This window comes from Dasypus novemcinctus, chromosome 8 (assembly GCF_030445035.2).
Source record: "Dasypus novemcinctus isolate mDasNov1 chromosome 8, mDasNov1.1.hap2, whole genome shotgun sequence".
Classification (NCBI taxonomy): Eukaryota; Metazoa; Chordata; class Mammalia; order Cingulata; family Dasypodidae; genus Dasypus; species Dasypus novemcinctus.
In genome coordinates this window covers 115,384,041-115,402,052 of record NC_080680.1, presented here as the reverse complement: position 1 = coordinate 115,402,052, position 18,012 = coordinate 115,384,041, and the positions used below count along the sequence as shown (strand labels likewise).

Genomic DNA, 18,012 nt, shown 5'->3' with positions numbered 1-18,012 from the left:
TGCCCCCCTGGCATGCTGTGTTTCAGGGCCAGCATCCTTCTAAGGGACCATGCTTCCAAGCGTGGCCTGGTCAGCTCGGTGTCTAGTTAGGAAGACCGCCCCCCCCCCCCCCGGTAGGTGTTGCACCTTTTATTTCCCACAGTGCCTTGCACAAAGTAGGTACTCTAGAAATGTTAATGAAAAATTATTTCAAAAGCATCCTTTTTAAATTGGTGCCTAGCCTACAAACACACCCTTAGGCTTGTTGAGCCTGCTGTGTATAAAATAAGACAACAGGTTAGGTTTTGAAGAACAAAACAAAAAAAACCATAATGATAGCATCAGGGAGTACATCAATGGAGGATGGAGAATATTGTACTTTAAAAAAGAAAACAGAAAAATTATAAAATAAACATCTATAAATTTATAGTAGAGAGGAAACCACTGGTATAAGTACCTAAACACCTTTTTCTAATAATTCTACATTGGAATTTCTGGATTTCTGAAAAGAACTTAAATTGTTCCTTGGATTGGTGACTGGTAATATTGGATTATTTCTGGTAAGATATAATGCCCTTTATTCTTAAATTCTTTCTGTAGAATTTTATCTTCCTCCCTTTCTCTATAATCTTGCCTTATGAACTATGATATTCACATATTAAAAGGTCAGATGGGAACTATTCATCTGCCCATGAGAGTGCCAGATTTTCCAATATTACCCTTGTCATCACTGAAAGAATTCTTTCTTTGCTTTTTGCATTATCTTTTCCACCCCTTTTGTCTTTTTAAGTTGTCCTTACCATCAGTCAAGGTGCAAGTTGATTCAGGAGGAGCATGTAATTTTTATTGGTATCTGTATCCATCTGTTATTACAGCTATGTTTCTGTTGGAAAATACACAGGCCCTTTGACCTCAAATAGATAGATCTACTAATTAATTTCAGGGATGATTATCTTCAAGAGAGAATTGAGGTTTTAAGTGGGAAATTTTCAAATTGTATGAGAATTATTAAAGGTTCCTGAGGAAGAATCCTGTTCAACAAAGTAATAAATTTTAAATGCTAATTTTAAACCTTATTTTAAAATGCAAGGTAAAATAGTATTTTTCTTACCAGAATGAAAAGATAATATCTTTCTCAAAGAACTTTAAATTTCCATGGCAACATTTAAAATTTTTTTGTTGCTTTTTTTTGCATTTGCAACCATCCTTTTATGTGAACTTCATTACCTTCATAAATTATTTAAAATGTTTATAAGGGGAAGCTCTTGGCTCCTGTAGTCGTGTTTTAAAGAAATGAATTTATTGGGCAAGTAAAATATTTCACCAACTCCTTTATTCTTTTTTCTTTTAGATAAAGAAAAAACAAGTCGTGTCTTTGGACACTTAGAATTTTTGGAAAGCCTCTATTGACTTATGTCTAAATAGAACAGAGAGTATGGAAGTAAGAGAAATAAGATTGGTTATATGGAGATGGTGCAAAGGGCTTTGAAAGGCAAACAGAATAATTCAGATGAATTTAAAGGTATAAGTTCTAGTGTGTGAGTTGAATGGTAGGCATACAAATGTGCACTTTATTATTGTTCATAATTTATATATGACATAAATATCATAAATATGTGATGCTAGCAAGTAAAACAATTTTAAAATTGCCTTAAAATATTAAAATTGCCAAATGCCCTGAGGATTCAGTATTAAACATCTTTGATCCTCTATTTATTCATCTTCCCACACTAGTGTACGAGTTTCCCAGGGTAGGATCATGCTTCATTCATCTCTGAAAATCCAGACCCTAGTAAGGACCTCACATAGTATGTGCCCATAGTTTTTTTTTGAAGGAACGATGGGCCAGATTTCCACTTTAATCTCTGATGCCATTTCATAATTTCTCATTCTTCCAACACGCTTTATTCTCTGTATCCATGAGAGTTGCCACCAGCAGGTAAATTGTTTAGCTTTAGCCTAACTAGAAATGCTGCGAATCAGTTCTTTTTATTCCTCTCTAAATAATTCATTTTATTCATTCGTTTATCTCTCTCATACATACTCTCAAGTGGTTATTCATGCCTTTTCTTCTCGTGAGCCCTCTTGTTCTTCCTCTTTCCTAACCTTATGCCCTACAGAGAAAATTGGAACCGTCTGGTGAAAGCTTCCATCTGAGTTCTTATTTTCAGCGGGGCATGCATTTCATCTTGACTCTCGCGTTCCTTCCTTCAGCTTCTGATGAACAAGCTTCTTTCCTCCTTTATCATTATTTTTGAAAACTCAAATAATGCATACATTTTGGGGGAAAATATCCCCGTCCTTCTGAAGCTAACTGGTTTTATATGGGATTTTCATTTCACCCCAGCCAGACCATGACAGGTGGTAAAGGGAAAGGAAAGATATTGTCTGGATAGCCAGTTCTTTCTTCCCTGCTTCCCCCTCTAATTTCAGTCCTTACCACTATCTCTGGCCACTTCACTGCCCCCATTATAGACATGTTCAGCAGGGGTGTCTGAGTCTGAGCAGTTAAATCAGACTTAAGCCCTGGGGTTTTTTGTTTTTTTTTTTTAAGGTTTTATTTATTTATCACATTGTTTGTGCTCACTGTCTGCTCACTGTGTCTGCTCGTCTTCTCTTTAGAAGGTGCCGGGAACCGAACCAGGGACCGCTCATGTGGTAGGTGGGAGCTCAGTCACTTGAGCCACCTCCACTCCCTGCTTTGTATCTCATTGCGTCAGCTCACTGCACCAGCCCATCACACCAGCCTGTTGCGCCAGCTTGCTGTCTTGCTCTTCTTCTCTAGGAGGCACCAGGAACCAAACCTGGGACCTCCCCTGTGGTAGGCAGGAGCTCAAAGGTTTAAGCCACATTTGCTTCCCTGGGTTTTGTTTTAACATACCATTTATTGGGGCTACTGTGTGCCCTGTGCTGTGCCAGACACTGTGCATTTCATTTCATTCTTTTCACTTGCAATATAAATTCTAAACAGCAGATTTAGAAGTGGGTATAGCCTATGAGGAAGTTAGGGGCTGACTGCATGTTCTCAGTTCTTGTTAATGTTTTACATGGGATGCTTACTACCTCTTGCATTACTCTTACCAAACTATTTTATAATACAGAGTTGACTTTCCTAACATAGCAGTAAACTCTAACAGAATCTATTTTTATTGTTTATGTACCATTTATAGCATGTGAAAAAGCACTCCCATTTAAGTGTGCTTCTTCAATGTACAGTATTTTGTATAAATTCAAGCTTTGAGATTTGCCATTGGGAACATATTCACAGTTTGAGTAGAGCCATGCATCTGTGGTGCTTTCTCAGTGATCACTGTTTTGCCATTTAAGATTATGAAAGATATGTGATACACTCAGATAACATTTGCTATTTGTGAATACTAGTAAGCCATTTGATTATCATTATCTAGTTGTTAGGAGGTGCCCTTGGTTTAAGAGGTAATATCAATAGATGATCAGGCAGAATGGGTGTAGCTCAGTGGTTGAGCACCTGCTTCATATGTTTGAGGTCCTGGGTTCAATTCCTGGTACCTCCTTAAAAAAAAAAGGTCATTAGACCACTGCACTCTTTCTTAGCAACCAGTAACAATATAACTTGAATCACATAGTATGGATTTTTTTTGCAAAGTGAATCAAAATCTTTTATGCATGAATGAAATGATCAGCACTAGCAACTGATTTAATTGCCTCCAAGTCTGGGATCAACAAAGGTAGTGTGATTGTTAAAAATGGGAAAAAAAACAAAACACAGAAATCCTTACATTTGATAATGCAATTTAAACTAATTCCTTCTCTTAACAAATAATTAGCCCCACTACGTATACAAAATACAGTTCCCTGCATTTAAGTAGCTTACCATCTAGGAGAGAGAACCAAACGTCTCTTTGTCCCCTATAACACCTAGTAGAAGTCTTGCACATAAATGTTCAAAAATTAATATATTCAGCAAGTATTTACTGTGTACCTACGTATGTGCCAGTATTGGTTGACTGAATATCATACATGCTGCTTAATTTCTGTAGATGGGTGCTTCTTGGGAATTGCAAATATTGTTCATATTTTTCATGGGTTACTAAGAATGAAAATTGGAAATTGTCTTGCATTATTCCAGTATTTAAATATGTAACTCCTTCCTAATTAATGAGAAAGAGACGTTAAATTTATTGGACTTTATAAGGCAACATAGATTTCTTTCATAATGAAAGCTGTCCTCCACTGAAAGATTTTCTTTTTAATTAATGGCAATTTCTATATCACATTTTATGAACACTTTTTCCCCCTAATTTTAATCATTCTGTGATGATAAATTAGATAAAATTTTAAAGCAAGAAAAATTAAGTATTATCAACTGTTTTTTATATTAATTTTTTTTAAAGTTTAAGGGGAATGCAGAGCAGAGATGCTACTAAATTTCCTACAGTACACAGGACAGCCTCTGACTACAAAGAATTATCCAGCCCCAAATGTTAATGGTTTCAAAGTTTAGAAACCCTGTTGTAATTAGTATGCTTTGTAGTGAATGGTGAAAAACATTTGAACAGTATAACATGTAACACCAAACTATGAGAGATTAAAAACAGGTATTAAAAACAGGATGTACATTTTTATTCAACAGATGGCTTTTGGGTACCATGTATGAGCGAGGAGATATGAGTTCCAGATATTTGAAGGCATAAGATCCTGGTTCTGAAAGTGTTCAGATTCTAAAAACAGAGATAATAAACAAAAAGTTGCAAAATTATATGCTAAGTTTTATAATAAGCCTCAGCAGTAAATAGCTTTGCTTGAGTTGGTCAGAGAAGCTTGACAGAGGAGGTAAAAACATGAGTAGGTTACAGAAATTCTGCTCAAATTTGAATCCTCTGATGTTAGTCAAGAAAGGTCAGCCCAAGCAGAGGGAACAGCATGTGCAAAAGTTTTTTTTTTTAGCCTCTTTTTTTTTTGTCTTTGTTTTTTTAATGTTACATTAAAAAAAATGAGGTCCCCAAATAACCCCCACCCCCCTCACCCCACTTCTCCCATAACAACCACCTCCACCATCATCATGAGACATCATGGGACATTCATTGCAATGTGCAAAGGTTTTGAAGCTTGTTGAACAGCAAGAATTTAACCAGGAAATTCTTGATTAGAAAATATACAGGAGAATGCTCAGCAGAGCTGGAGAGTGGGTGGTAGAAATGATTTTTTTCAAATGAGATGTTTTTGAAGTATCTGTAGAATGTTTTTTTGTCCCCCAGGGGACTTACTGACTAGTTGTTTATGATTATGATTATTAGGAGTGCCCCTAAAGAAGCATTGTGGTCTAGGAGAAAAGAAATTCTTTACTCTGGAAGTATTACTCTTTTTCATCTATAATGTTCAGAGAGTGGTGATGGAAACACCTCGTAGGGGAGTTGTCATATCTGATATTGAACTAAAGAATAAATAATTGAATATTATAAAGCATTTGAAAAACTGTAGTAGTTAAATGTTCTGGAAGGTGATAGCATTCTTTTACCAAGATAAATGTTATATGACCAAGTTAGGTTCCTGAGTTCACTTATTTTGATGGCCTTTGAATAGCATTGACCAGTTTTATGGCTTGCCTCTGGAGTGACTTTAGATAAGCTTTTGGTGTTTGTTTTAGACTTTCCATTACTCAAGTATGGTTTTCATATGTTCTCTGAATTTGAAGAAACAACTTTGTCTCGCTGTTTATGCCAAAACCTCTCATGCCAAGTATTGTTTATACTTTTGCTGTAAAAATTTAAAATTAGGATTCTACCTTAAAAATGTTCCCTGAAAATGTGTTCAATAACAAATATGAAAAGAAAAACAGCAAAACAATGTTTGCTGTGATTGTGTTGTTTTAATGTTCTCCACTGAGCCTTCCCTGCCCATCAACCCTTTGAGCAGGAAGCAGTATCAGGCTGCTTGTGACTGTTACTACTGACACATTGTAAAGATCTTTTTCCTTTAATCTATTTAGGGCAGGATCTATTTAGTACTGGCCTCTATCCCAGAATGCCATCAGAGATAAGGCTATTATCCTTTCATAGAGTATTATCCTGGGAAAGTCTTTATAAAATTGAACCCTGTTGCACCTGCTGACCTCCTTTTTTAAGTGAGGAAAGGGTGGGGATGGGGATTATGTTCACTGAATTCAGATGAAGCAGTGTATTTGGCAGTGCTAACACAAAGTGCTTTAGTGCGGGCCTTTTACATTGTGCAAATCGATTCCATCTTGGACTTTGAGAGAAATAAGTTGGCAATTCAGATCAGGGACTTGCTGGTCACATGGGTATGCTGCAGTCATTGGCACAGTTGCTATTTTTTCATTAGCAATTCCATAATAGGACTCTATTCATATTCACTGTATTCCATATAGGCCTCAATCCAGCCATTTCAGGATTAATCTCAAATGTTTACTTGCCATTGCTGTCGTGTTTTCTCTAACACTGCTATCAATGGACTCTAGTGGCATTATGTTCAAACACAAAAGACAATAATTTTAGAAGAGTTCAATAGTTAAATGCATGCTTAACTTTAAAAAAAATTGACATTAAAATGTAAAAGAATGGTCAAAAAGCAATTTTTAAAACTCAGCCTCCTATTGAGTCTATTTTAAGAAGCTGAAGAGGCTTGAAGAACAGTGCCATGTAGCTTTCAAGTAACTCTTAAAATTTTGCATTGTCAAATTACTTGAATTATCTTTATACAAAATAGATACTACATGTATTTAGGTCATTATGCTATTATGACCCACACATTTAAACACTTAGGAGATTGGGTGCTGGTTTTTGGTAGCATTACTGAATTCAATGTTCATTTGTAACTTTATAAAACGTCTTTTGATTGATAGGATAAGATATAAATGAAGTAAATTCACTTCTAATTTTCTTCTCCTAACAAATCAAGCTATGTTCTTTTTTTCCTATAATCCCCTCCAGTTCTTTCTCATATGCTCACATGGCTTTCCCATAATTAATTCAGTGTTGAAGTCTGCTGTTTTCAGTTCACTTTCTGTTTGAAGCTTTTTTCCATGCTGCTACAATATAAAAGTCTATTACTGCTACCATACAAATGCAAAGTTAATCTGTGTTTGTATTCTTTATTTAATAATAAAGTACTTCACCAAATTAGTAATCTGGTAATTAATCAAATATAAACAGTTTACATGGTGAAGTGACAAAACGCGGTAGATCTTCAGCAAAATTAGAATTGGAGCCTGGATTACCTCAGTCAACAATATATATTGTACAATGAACCTAATGGTATTCTAGTTGCTATGTTGCAGAATTAGCAGATGAGTAAAGAAGATTTATCAAGAATTTAGTGGACTGTATCCACCTGAATTTTATGTATTATTTAGATATATATATGTGAACCATATATTCAGGAAATAGTTGTGGTCTGCATATTCAATCTAGGGTTGACTTTAAACTGTTTTAAACTATCTGAAAACTGGGAATCGCTTTTATCAATTTATCAATTTGTACAGTTTATTTAGTCATATATTATCTGAATGTATATAATATATACTGCATATATTATGCTATATGCAGTAATGTGAAGTATTTAGTAGTGGAAAGTATAGGAAGGCAGCAGCCTGGGTGGCTGAGCATGGACTTTGTGGTTCAAGAAATCCTGCTTTAATCCTAGCCCTACTACTACTTACTAGCTAGCTGTGTCATCTTGGGCAAGTTACTTACATTTTATCTTAGCCTCTGTTTCCTACTCTGTAAAATGGGCTTGATATCTGCCTTACAGAGTTGTAGTCAAGGATATAACATATATATGTATGTCATCTTGTATAGGGCCTGACATATGGCAGACATTCAATGAAGGTAGTTCTGGTACTTTTTGTTGTAATTACCCTTAATATTATTAATTACAATTTGTAACAAAACTAGAGAACAGCCAGGTTTAAATGATTAAGGAAAGATAATACAGACTGATTCAGAGTCTTACTAATCTGGAATGTTTAAAAGTCTTACGTCCTTTTAATATTAACATATAGAACAGAATTAAAGTAATCACAAAGAGACTGTTCAGCCTTGCTTCTGCCAGCTCATATGTACTTTTCTTTCCACAGGCTCAGCACTATGTAACTACAACCTAAAGCCTTCTGAATATACAACATCTTCAAAAGCTTCTGCTCTTTGCCCCAAACTACCAGTTCCAGCGAGGTAAATTTTTTTGCAATGTTAACTTGTGATTTTTTCCCCCCGAAGGTAAATTTTAAATGGTGAATGTTATTCTGAGAAAGTAGTCACTTGATGATACCTGTTGCCCAGGTCTAATACTTTTACAACAAAGCTTAAAAACTAGCAATGGAAATGACAACATGTAAATTCATATCTTTTAAAAATATGTATATATAGACATGGGCATAAAACTTGTGTCATTCTCAGATATCATAAATCTTTTTTTGGGGGAGGCTCACATTTTATTTTTTCATGTCATAATTTTAAGTACATGAAACTGCTGCTTCATTATAAAATCTGCAACAAATTTAGAAGCCAAGTGCCATAGTCTCCAAAGGTTCTTTAAGGTTGATCTTACTAATACTGGGATTATTTTTTAATTTACTTTGTAAATGTGAAAACTACAGCAGTGATTATTCTTCATAAGTTCATTTCAGGTTATATCCTTTAGGTAATTCTCTGTATACTGTTTGTCACATTTTATCTAAAGTCTTATTCAACAAACATTTATGCTTAGGCTCCAACTATGTGTTACAGATATAAAGATAAACCAAGAAATGTTCTTTTTTTGGGGGGAAGGATGTCACAGTAGTTTATAAGAAAGCAAATTTAAAAATTAAAAATAGAATTTTAAAAGTAAATAAAATTTCAGTTATTTATATCTCCTCAGAATTAGTTGTATAGGATTTAGAGCATATCTGTTCTTGAGAAATATAGTGTATATGGGTAACTTGAAGTCATTTTGATTTTATTTCAATACATTCTAGTGAGCTATTGGGTAAAAATTTCTTAGAGACTTGTGATCTTTGGATTGCTCATGGATATAACTTACGCTTTATTTACTTGAATCTAATATTTTCTGTTAAGTAGAAGAAGGATATATCAATTAAATTGACTTCTAGTCTTGTCAAGTTGCTATTGAAAATTGAACTATAAAGCCTATACACTTAAAAATAAAGGAACTATTTTAAAAGACACTAAGTAAAAGGATCCTACAAATTAGAAACTTAGACCAACAAGTAAGGAGAGTACATTCATAGAAATTGAGAATGTTAGAGATCTGTGAAAGCCAGAGGAAAGGAAGTCCTTTGAATAGAGTCATTTCATTGGAGACAATTTATCGATATAAAAACAAGAAAAACTCCGTACCCTTATCTACCCACTGTTAAAGCCTCTTTAAAATGCACTTTTGATGGGAGCAGATATGGCTCAAGTGATTGAGCCCCTGCCTCCCACATGGGAGGTCTTGTTCCCAGTGCCTCCTGAAAAAATGAAGACAAACAATAGGCAAAACAAACAAGAGGGCCAACTCGGGGAAGCTGATGTGGCTCAGTGGTTGAGCGTCAGCTTCCCACATATGAGGTCCCAGGTTCAATACCCAGCCCCCAGGACCTCAAAAAGTATATAGGCACTTTTGAGGATAGAGTAATGCTTTTAAGGCCAAAACGTATAATAAAAGGATAACCCAAAGCATCTTGGTGCAACAGTGCGGTTGCTCTGCATAATTTGGAGGGGAGGCAGGGAAGGAGCAAGGAGAAGAGCTCACAACTGCAGGTCCTTCCCTCCTTTTACCTCCACTTTGCTGAGGGTTACTTGGCTGCTCTAGTCTCACTGCAGGCACACGTACAGTTCCCTTATTATGTCCCAGCAGATTTCCTAGAAGAGCATAGTACTTGGGGCATGGGCTTTAGAGACAGGGACAGACCTGGCTTCTAAGAAGGCAATCTAATGTCCCACGAATGCCAGATGAAATGCTGAGCCTTGGACCGTCTGCACACTGCCTGCCCATGTGCTGTGCTTGAGGAGCCTCATGTTGTGCTTATTTCACTACCTCCCAGTCTGAGTACCTTATTCTTTTTGTCTGAACTAAGTCTGCTGGAAAGTACAAGAGAAGAAACAGCTGCTAGAAGGCAGGCAAATGAGGACCTTGTGAATATCAGCCATTTCGTATTTGGCAAGCAAAGCGAAAGGCCCAGAGAACAAGAATTAAGTTCATTTTAATAGAAAGCTTTAGACACTACCCTTTCCACACATTATATTACATACCAAGTCTCCAAAGATGAGTAAGACCTAGTCCCTGTCCTTAAAAAACTCCCAGTCGTAGAACAACTATGTTTTTGGTGGCTGATCTTTCATATGCACCCAAAGACGCACTAGGCAAAGCTGTGATGCAGGCAAGAGGCCTTCAGCATCTTTCAGGTCTCTTTTGATGTCCTGCTGGGAGGATTCTAGTGGGGCAGAAAAAAGCATGAATTCTGAGGCCAGAGAGATCTGGGGGTGAATTCTAGGTCTGCTACTTTCTGTTTGTCAGCCTGAGCAAGTCTCTTTTTTTTTTTTTTTTTTTTTAAGCATTTTTTTTTTAAATTTTTTTATTTTTTATTGACTTTGTAATAATATTACATTAAAAATATATATGTGAGGTCCCATTCAACCCCACCCCCCCACCCCCCCTCTCCCCCCCCCCAACAACACTCGTTCCCATCATCATGACACATCCATTGGATTTGGTAAGTACATCTTTGGGCACCTCTGCACCTCATATACATTGGTTCACATCATGGCCCATACTCTCCTCTATTCCATCAAGTGGGCCCTGTGAGGATTTACAATGTCCGGTGATTACCTCTGAAGCACCATCCAGGGCAGCTCCATGTCCCGAAGACGCCTCCACCTCTCATCTCTTCCTGCCTTTCCCCATACCCTTTGTCCATTATGTCCACTTTTCCCAATCCAATGCCACCTCTTCTATGTGGACATTGGATTGGTTGTGTCCATTGCACCTCTATGTCAAGAGGAGGCTCAGATTCCACCTGGATGCTGGATGCAATCCTCCCATTTTCAGTTGTAATCACTCTAGGCTCCATGGTGTGGTGGTTGTCCTTCTTCAACTCCATCTTAGCTGAGTGTGGTAAGTCCAATAAATCAGATTGTAGGTGCTGGAGTCTGTTGAGGCTCAGGATCTGGCTATCACATTGTCAGTCCAGAGATTCAAATCCCCTAAATATATCTTAAACCCCAACATTAACTGCACCTCCAGCACATTAGCATGAAAGTCTTATGAAGGGAGATCCCATCTGAGTCCAGATTCATCACACATAAACACCATTTCCAAAGAGGGGCCATCTGCCCTGGTAGTTAACCCCATCGGCCATGACCATAACTCCCATGGGTCTCTTTAGCCCTCAAAGGAACCAATATCTGGGGGTTGTATCTGCTTTATCTGTCTCTCTGACTCTGCTCAGTTGTGCATGAGGGCAAACCTTCTGCCAGCCTCCAGACTCTTTTTTAGAAACTCGTAGCCATATAAACTGAGCAAGTCTCTTAACCTCTTTGTAATCTGAATTTCCTTGTCTTGTAGAATGGGAATAATAATACCTCTCTCATGGAAATGTGAGAATTAAATAATGTATATAAAGCCTGCATTATTGGGCTTAGCTCTTGGTGTAGGGAATATTATTTCTGTCAATTTCTAGAGCCTCTTCCTTTCCCTGAACCTTCCAGTACCCAGGGAACTCCTGTGGCTGGAGACAGTGCCTGTTTTAGAGAAAAACAATCACGAACTAATTTGCAATAAAACGTAGTGACACGTAATAGCCAAATGATTGCCATTCGTAAGAGTGTTTGAATTTTAAAAGGAAACACCTAGGAAAGGGCCATATTTCAAGCAAATTCATAGCGCTTTATGGGGGGTAATGCTAACGTGGTAGCAATAGGGGGAATAGCTAGCCATAAAGTTAGAATGCTAACTGTAATGTATAGCCAGAGAAAACAGCCATAGTAGAAACAGATTACATAAATTCAGTTTATTCATCAAACATTTATTTGGATACCTTCGGATGCCAGAAAGGATGCTGGGTGGTGGGGAATTAATAATACAATATGGAGATGAGAAACTAACAGCCATGTAAAAACTGTTGCCTACCCATATTTTTTTTTAATGAAGAATTCACGGTAAATTAACATTTATGAATCATCTACTGTGGGCCAGCCACCATGCTCCTTTCATACATATTGTCACATTTAGCCCTCACGATGATATTGTCTATAATGATGTGGTTCCTAATTCATAGATGAGGAAATGGAAGATAGGAGAGGTTAAGTGTGTTGTTCCTAAAGACAACACAGCTTATTGTTAGGAATCAGAATTTGAAGCCAGGACCTTGTAGTGTCTCTATCACCATTAGTAAAGGAATGAAAGAAATAAAATATATGAAAAAACTCCATGTCGCCATTAAAGTCTCGACTTATCTCCTGCCTTTTGTGTGCTATAGAGATATTGCCAGCCGTTTATTATTATTCTTTCTTAAATAAAACTTTCAGCTAGGAATCACTTGTAATTGCTTATTTGTAATCTGAGGTTTGAAAATAATTATGTGAGGTACAAACTCCCACCTTCACTTGTGAAGGTGACTGGACAAGAAACATTAGGCACTGTTTGCCATCCTACTTTGAGAGAGCTCATTAACTGTGATATAGTCTGGCAAATAGTATGTTTGCCAAGATAAGACAGAATTTTTCTACAAACAGCTGATTTGGAAAATCTTTATAAGACTTGTTGTAAGTTCATTTTGTTCTTGTTGTCTAATGTTTCCATAATGTGAAACAGCATCCATTTCTAATGGGTCTTAATTGACTTCTTAAAGATTCATGTGGGCTTCAAAAGGTAGAAGCTTAACTTAACCATTAATAGAATTTTTTATGCTCATCCCCTTAATTAAAAAGCATAGAATGTGTTCATGTAGGTTAGAAACTAATGTAGAAATGAACTCATATACCAGTTCTCAGCAGTATTATTATCTCAGAGGTTATATAGAATCAGCCAATTCATCTTATTTAAAATAATTCAAGAATCAAAAAACCCTGGCTGGTTGAGTTGCTATTGGTTGGGGAGGAGTGGATGAGAAAAAGGAGCTAGTGCATTTTATTTTAATGCTAAACATTTTTGAAAAAAAAATTGCCCAGTGATTTATCTTTTTTTTTTTTTGGCTTGCAATATCTGTTACTCATAACCACGAAGAGCAGACTGACCATCCGCCATGCTATGTAGTTAATCAGCTTGTGCTAATTTTATACCTTCAAATTTAGAGCTGTCAGTTTTTTGACTGACATATATTGGATTACAGAGTAAGGACTCTTATTTTGCTCCAGTTCTTTGAAGGATATTGGAAAATAATACTCCTTACAATTTACCAAGTGTTTATATGTATCAAATGACTTGAAAGGGTAAGTTCAGAGCAGATACTACTCAACATTTCCTCCTAAAAAACATAGAAATTTGAGAGTATAATGCTTCCTTTTCAGGACATCTATCCTCATCTTGTTTTTGAAAAAGCAGAAAAACACAGAAGATACAGTATGTGCTGGACCTAAATAATTTAGAAGCACTAATTTATGGATTGGCCCTCTTTTGTAGATATATTTTTTAAGACCTGAGAAGACTTATAGTTTACGTCTGCCCTTTCAGCTAACAGATGGAGGAGCTGAGCTAGAGAGAGCTGGAGCCACAGGAATCCGGGCAGCGCTAGGAGGGTCACTCAGGGTTTCTGTTCTCAAGTCCAGTTTTCCATCCGTTATTACAGCTCCACTCTCGTTTTGAAAATAATGAGTATTTCCCTTTGAATATAAAAATATACCAGCATCCTTTTAGCATGGAGAAGTAGGTGGAGTCACCTCTGAGCAAAGGATAAAATTCATCTATGGTTATCTGACAGTAAAAAAGGAAACAGGGATAGCAGGGCCAAGATATTGGTGGGCATTAGAAACAGGAAAAAGTCACTGGTATGTTTAAGGCAGATGTGTTTTATGTTCAGTGTTGGAGGCTAGCAAGTTAAAAAGAGGCTATAGTAGATATGACAGGATAATAAAAAAAGAGAATGAAGATGTAGTAGATAATCATGAACCAGAGAGGACTCCAGTTCTGAAGGACAGAGAACTAGGCTTTAGTTGAAAATCAGGGGTGGGGAGTGAGGGATACTAATCTGACAGGGACAGCGCCTAGACAGCATCAGGAAAGAAACAGTTGTAGGCCCCAACCAAATTGTCAGGTTTTGTCCCAAAGCTGCTCCGTTGATTTAGGAACTCAGGGTTAACCCTTTTTGATTCCTGTAATATTTTCAACCAAATCTACTTTTCACTTATAAGTGGTATATAATCTAGTATCTTTTTTCCATCATTAGTCAAACAACTTTGGGTCAAAAATGATGACTTGAGTACATGTAATTCAGACATTACTCAGAATGCTCTGGCTTTCTGCAGTTTCCAATAGAGTATCAAATCTTTTGGCATTAACTTGCAATTACATCATTGTGGAGGTATACGCATATACCCAGTGATACACAGAGGTGAATGTTTTAAAGGCATATTCATATTGCTGTTGCATCATCACTTTTGGATGCATTTTACCAAAACATAATGAAGATAAGGCTAGATCTTTAAAATTATGCAGTGAACGGACACAGAGAGCAAACAACTGGGGGAAGGGGGAGGAAAATATATAAAAAATAAATCTTTACCAAAAAAATTTGTTATTTTATTGTTCTGTGAGGGATAGCAGTGTGGAAGATGTTGCTTTTTCTTATTCCCAGTGGTGCTCATTTAACATGTACAGAAACAGTTAATCCAATAGGTAGTTCACATGTATTCTTATTTGAAAAGAAATACTATTTTTTGAGGAAGGAAACAAAGATAGTGTTTTGTTGCAGGTCACACAGATATTCCTTGCTGAAATGAGAAACCTTGAAACTTCATCTTCAGCCATGTGGTCTTATTCACTAATTTGACCAAAATGCAGTGCCAACCCAAAATAGGAAGACATTTGTATCATTCCAGTCAAAATGTTATTTTAGTCTGACAGTCCTATATACAATTCTGAAAATGTGGGTTTCTTGTTGGGAATGGCTAAAATTGCACTGGATGCACATGAGTATGGTGAGTTCATGTATGGTTAGAATCCAAACATATCACAACTGAAAGCATATTCACAGTCCTTGGTTTAAAAGCTCCCATAGATTCAGTGTATATCTATGAGATATCTATGTTTATAAGAACCCAGTTTTAACAAACCAGATTTAGAACACAGTTCACACAGTTTTGTCCCTCCACAGGTTAAATCTACAATCAGTAAAAGCCTCATATAACTGATAAAGTAATTGATAGTTTACCTTTTTTTGTGACATAAATAATCTTGCGATATTGGTAACATATAAAAAGAAAATAGCCCAGAGCCCCCATGACCCTTACAAATCAGATAGTTTTCATTTTTTAATATTTTTTCTATTGTCATTCATATGTTTACATCTTTTTTACAGAAATGTAACCCATTTCTAGATAGAAATTCATTTTTTCTCTTGTACTATTACATCATAAGATTTCCATATTGTTATATTAGTATTCATGGTTATTGTTTTAAATAGCTACATATTACACTGTATGTTGATGTCTCAGCATGACTAATTTACATGAGCAGTATTAAGGGCATTCCCTAAACATCTTTATTAATCTAAGGTTTCTTGTGCTCTTCTGATATAGGAAACATACCATTACTGGTGTCACATTTCAAGCAAAAGCATGTTTTTTTTTAAATTTTTAAATCGCTTATGGCAAAAATTCTTTTTCAGTTTAATGAACTATATGTGTGTAAATTTCATTACCTGCCCCTTGATTGACAGATGTGTAGGCAAGGAGTTTAAGTGTTTGGTCTTGCTTTTGGTGGCATTGTGTGTGTGTGTATGTGTGTGTGTGTTTCTCTTCAGAAGGGGAGGGTAATGTCTTCCATTGGAATATGCACTCCACCCTCTGATAAGGCTTGTGGTAAGATGCGCATCATTACCCATTACAGTCATCATCATAGCATTAAGCTCACAGCTCTTAGCGCCCATAATGGTGTGTGGAGGGTGGAGTGTACTGCAGCCATACTCACCTTTCATTTGTGTGTTTGATGTGGCATTTATATTAAGTAGGAGTAATTTTTTTTCTGATTTTTTTTTCTTGTGTCACCAGTGCACCTATTCCATTCTTCCATCGCTGTGCTCCTGTGAACATTTCCTGCTATGCCAAGTTTGCAGAGGCCCTGATCACCTTTGTCAGTGACAATAGTGTCTTACACAGGCTGATTAGTGGAGTAATGACCAGCAAAGAAATTATATTGGGACTTTGCTTGTTATCACTAGGTAATTGTTTTTCTCATTCTTAGCTATTGCATAGTACTGCAGTAGAAGACTGTTCTGTCTTTTAGCAAGATATGAATACAACTGGGGCTACTTATAAAATGTTTAACTTCCCATACCCAAAATAAGTGTTTCAGATTATATATAGTTATGACTATATACATGTATAAATATACCTATCTGAAACTCATTTTCCTTTTTTTCTCATTGGCAAAAACTGGGTGTTCTCCCAAACTTTGATTACTAAGTCTGTAACAACCTTTAATATGGTAGCAGAAGGCTTTTCTGGATGAACCAGTAGCTCTCTGTTTTGAGATTTAATTTGAAAAGGCATATTTGCTTATAAAAGAGACCATGTATTCTCTTATACATTCCCATCTAAGAACATAGATTTCTTGAAGTATATATTTTTCTTATTGCTACAGTTTATAGTATCACTGTATTGCTGGAAAAATTAGGAAGTCTCCACTTATTAGCTATTGAGTTTTCTGGTCAGCAAACAGATAATAAAGTTTCATGTTCATGATGTAAACTCCCTATATTATCCTAAAACTATATGTAGCCTTACCAGAATTTATAGACCAATGGCTTCTTTGTTGGGAGACATAAACAGTCCTAGGATCAAACAACTATTTCATTATATAAGTGAAATTATTATTTATGACCTGAGTAATTATAGTCATTGAGAAAATACAAGCTGTATTTCCGTCTTTCCCGTCATTAGAGAGTATTTTCTTTTTGCTTAGGTAGTACTTGACTCAATTGAAATAATGCTGTCCATATGAAAATCTATTTCTGTGATATTTGAAAGGCTTCCATCTGTTTTTGGTTCCTGTACATTTATTGCAAAAGTGAGTACCTTAATAATGTTACCTAGATACAGATCCCAAGCTTTTATTTGCCTTTGCAAATGGCCCAAAGAAACTTGACAATGAGGCTAACTTTCTATAAAAATTATTTGGTTTTTGAAATAGTTGAATACTTTTACCAAGAAAAGAAAACCCAAACCTTAAAATTAGTGATGATAATGTTTTTGGGCCACTGATATTACAGTTTTTTATTAGAATGGTTCTATTTTGAGGCTGAAGATGTAATATAAGCCCCAACTTTGCTCATTTGTTTTTGAAATGGGCAATTATGGAACACATAATTTCAGAAAAGTATGTTTCCATGCAAGGGATTAATCTTCTCCCTTTTTTTTTTTCTTTGGGCTCTTTATTAAAGATTTTAGCACATTGGGATTTAGCTTGGGAAGGGTAGAAGAGTTGACGGTGTAACTCAAACCAAGCTTTGTTTCTTTGGAGGAAAAACTTCTCAGTCAGGAGCCTTGCCCCCTGTTGAGAAATGAGGTCAGAGAAATTTGGGCCTCATTGGGTTTTAGGATGTTAGCCCGTAGTGTCAGACCATCCCCCAGAGTTCTAGAGGAGAAACAACCAGAAAAAGCTAAAAGTCAGTCTTGACTGACTTGTCAGAGACATTGCTCCTGAAATTCATAGATTACTCAAGGAAGTGTAGCACCTAATTTACCTATCTCTGTCTTCTTGTGGTGTTTTTCTTGTCACCAACATGACATGTCATTATCTATACTCTGTGTGTTGTCATGTATGTTTGCATGCGAGTTCTGGAGTCCTCCATTGGTGAATCCACAACAGTCCTGTGCTGTTTCTGAGTCACCATGTACA

The 18,012-nt window shown here is 36.3% G+C and overlaps 1 protein-coding gene across 8 annotated transcripts in view; it reads left to right on the top strand.

The window, feature by feature from the left end:
* Window positions 1-18,012, top strand: part of SLC44A1 (solute carrier family 44 member 1) — a 211,295-nt gene that overhangs the window by 102,886 nt on the left and 90,397 nt on the right. For all 8 annotated transcript variants that reach the window (XM_071217085.1, XM_071217083.1, XM_071217084.1 and 5 more), the window contains exons 5-6: window positions 8,054-8,147; window positions 16,164-16,333. In XM_071217085.1, coding sequence (XP_071073186.1) covers window positions 8,054-8,147; window positions 16,164-16,333 — 264 coding nt within the window. The remainder of the gene's footprint in view (window positions 1-8,053; window positions 8,148-16,163; window positions 16,334-18,012) is intronic.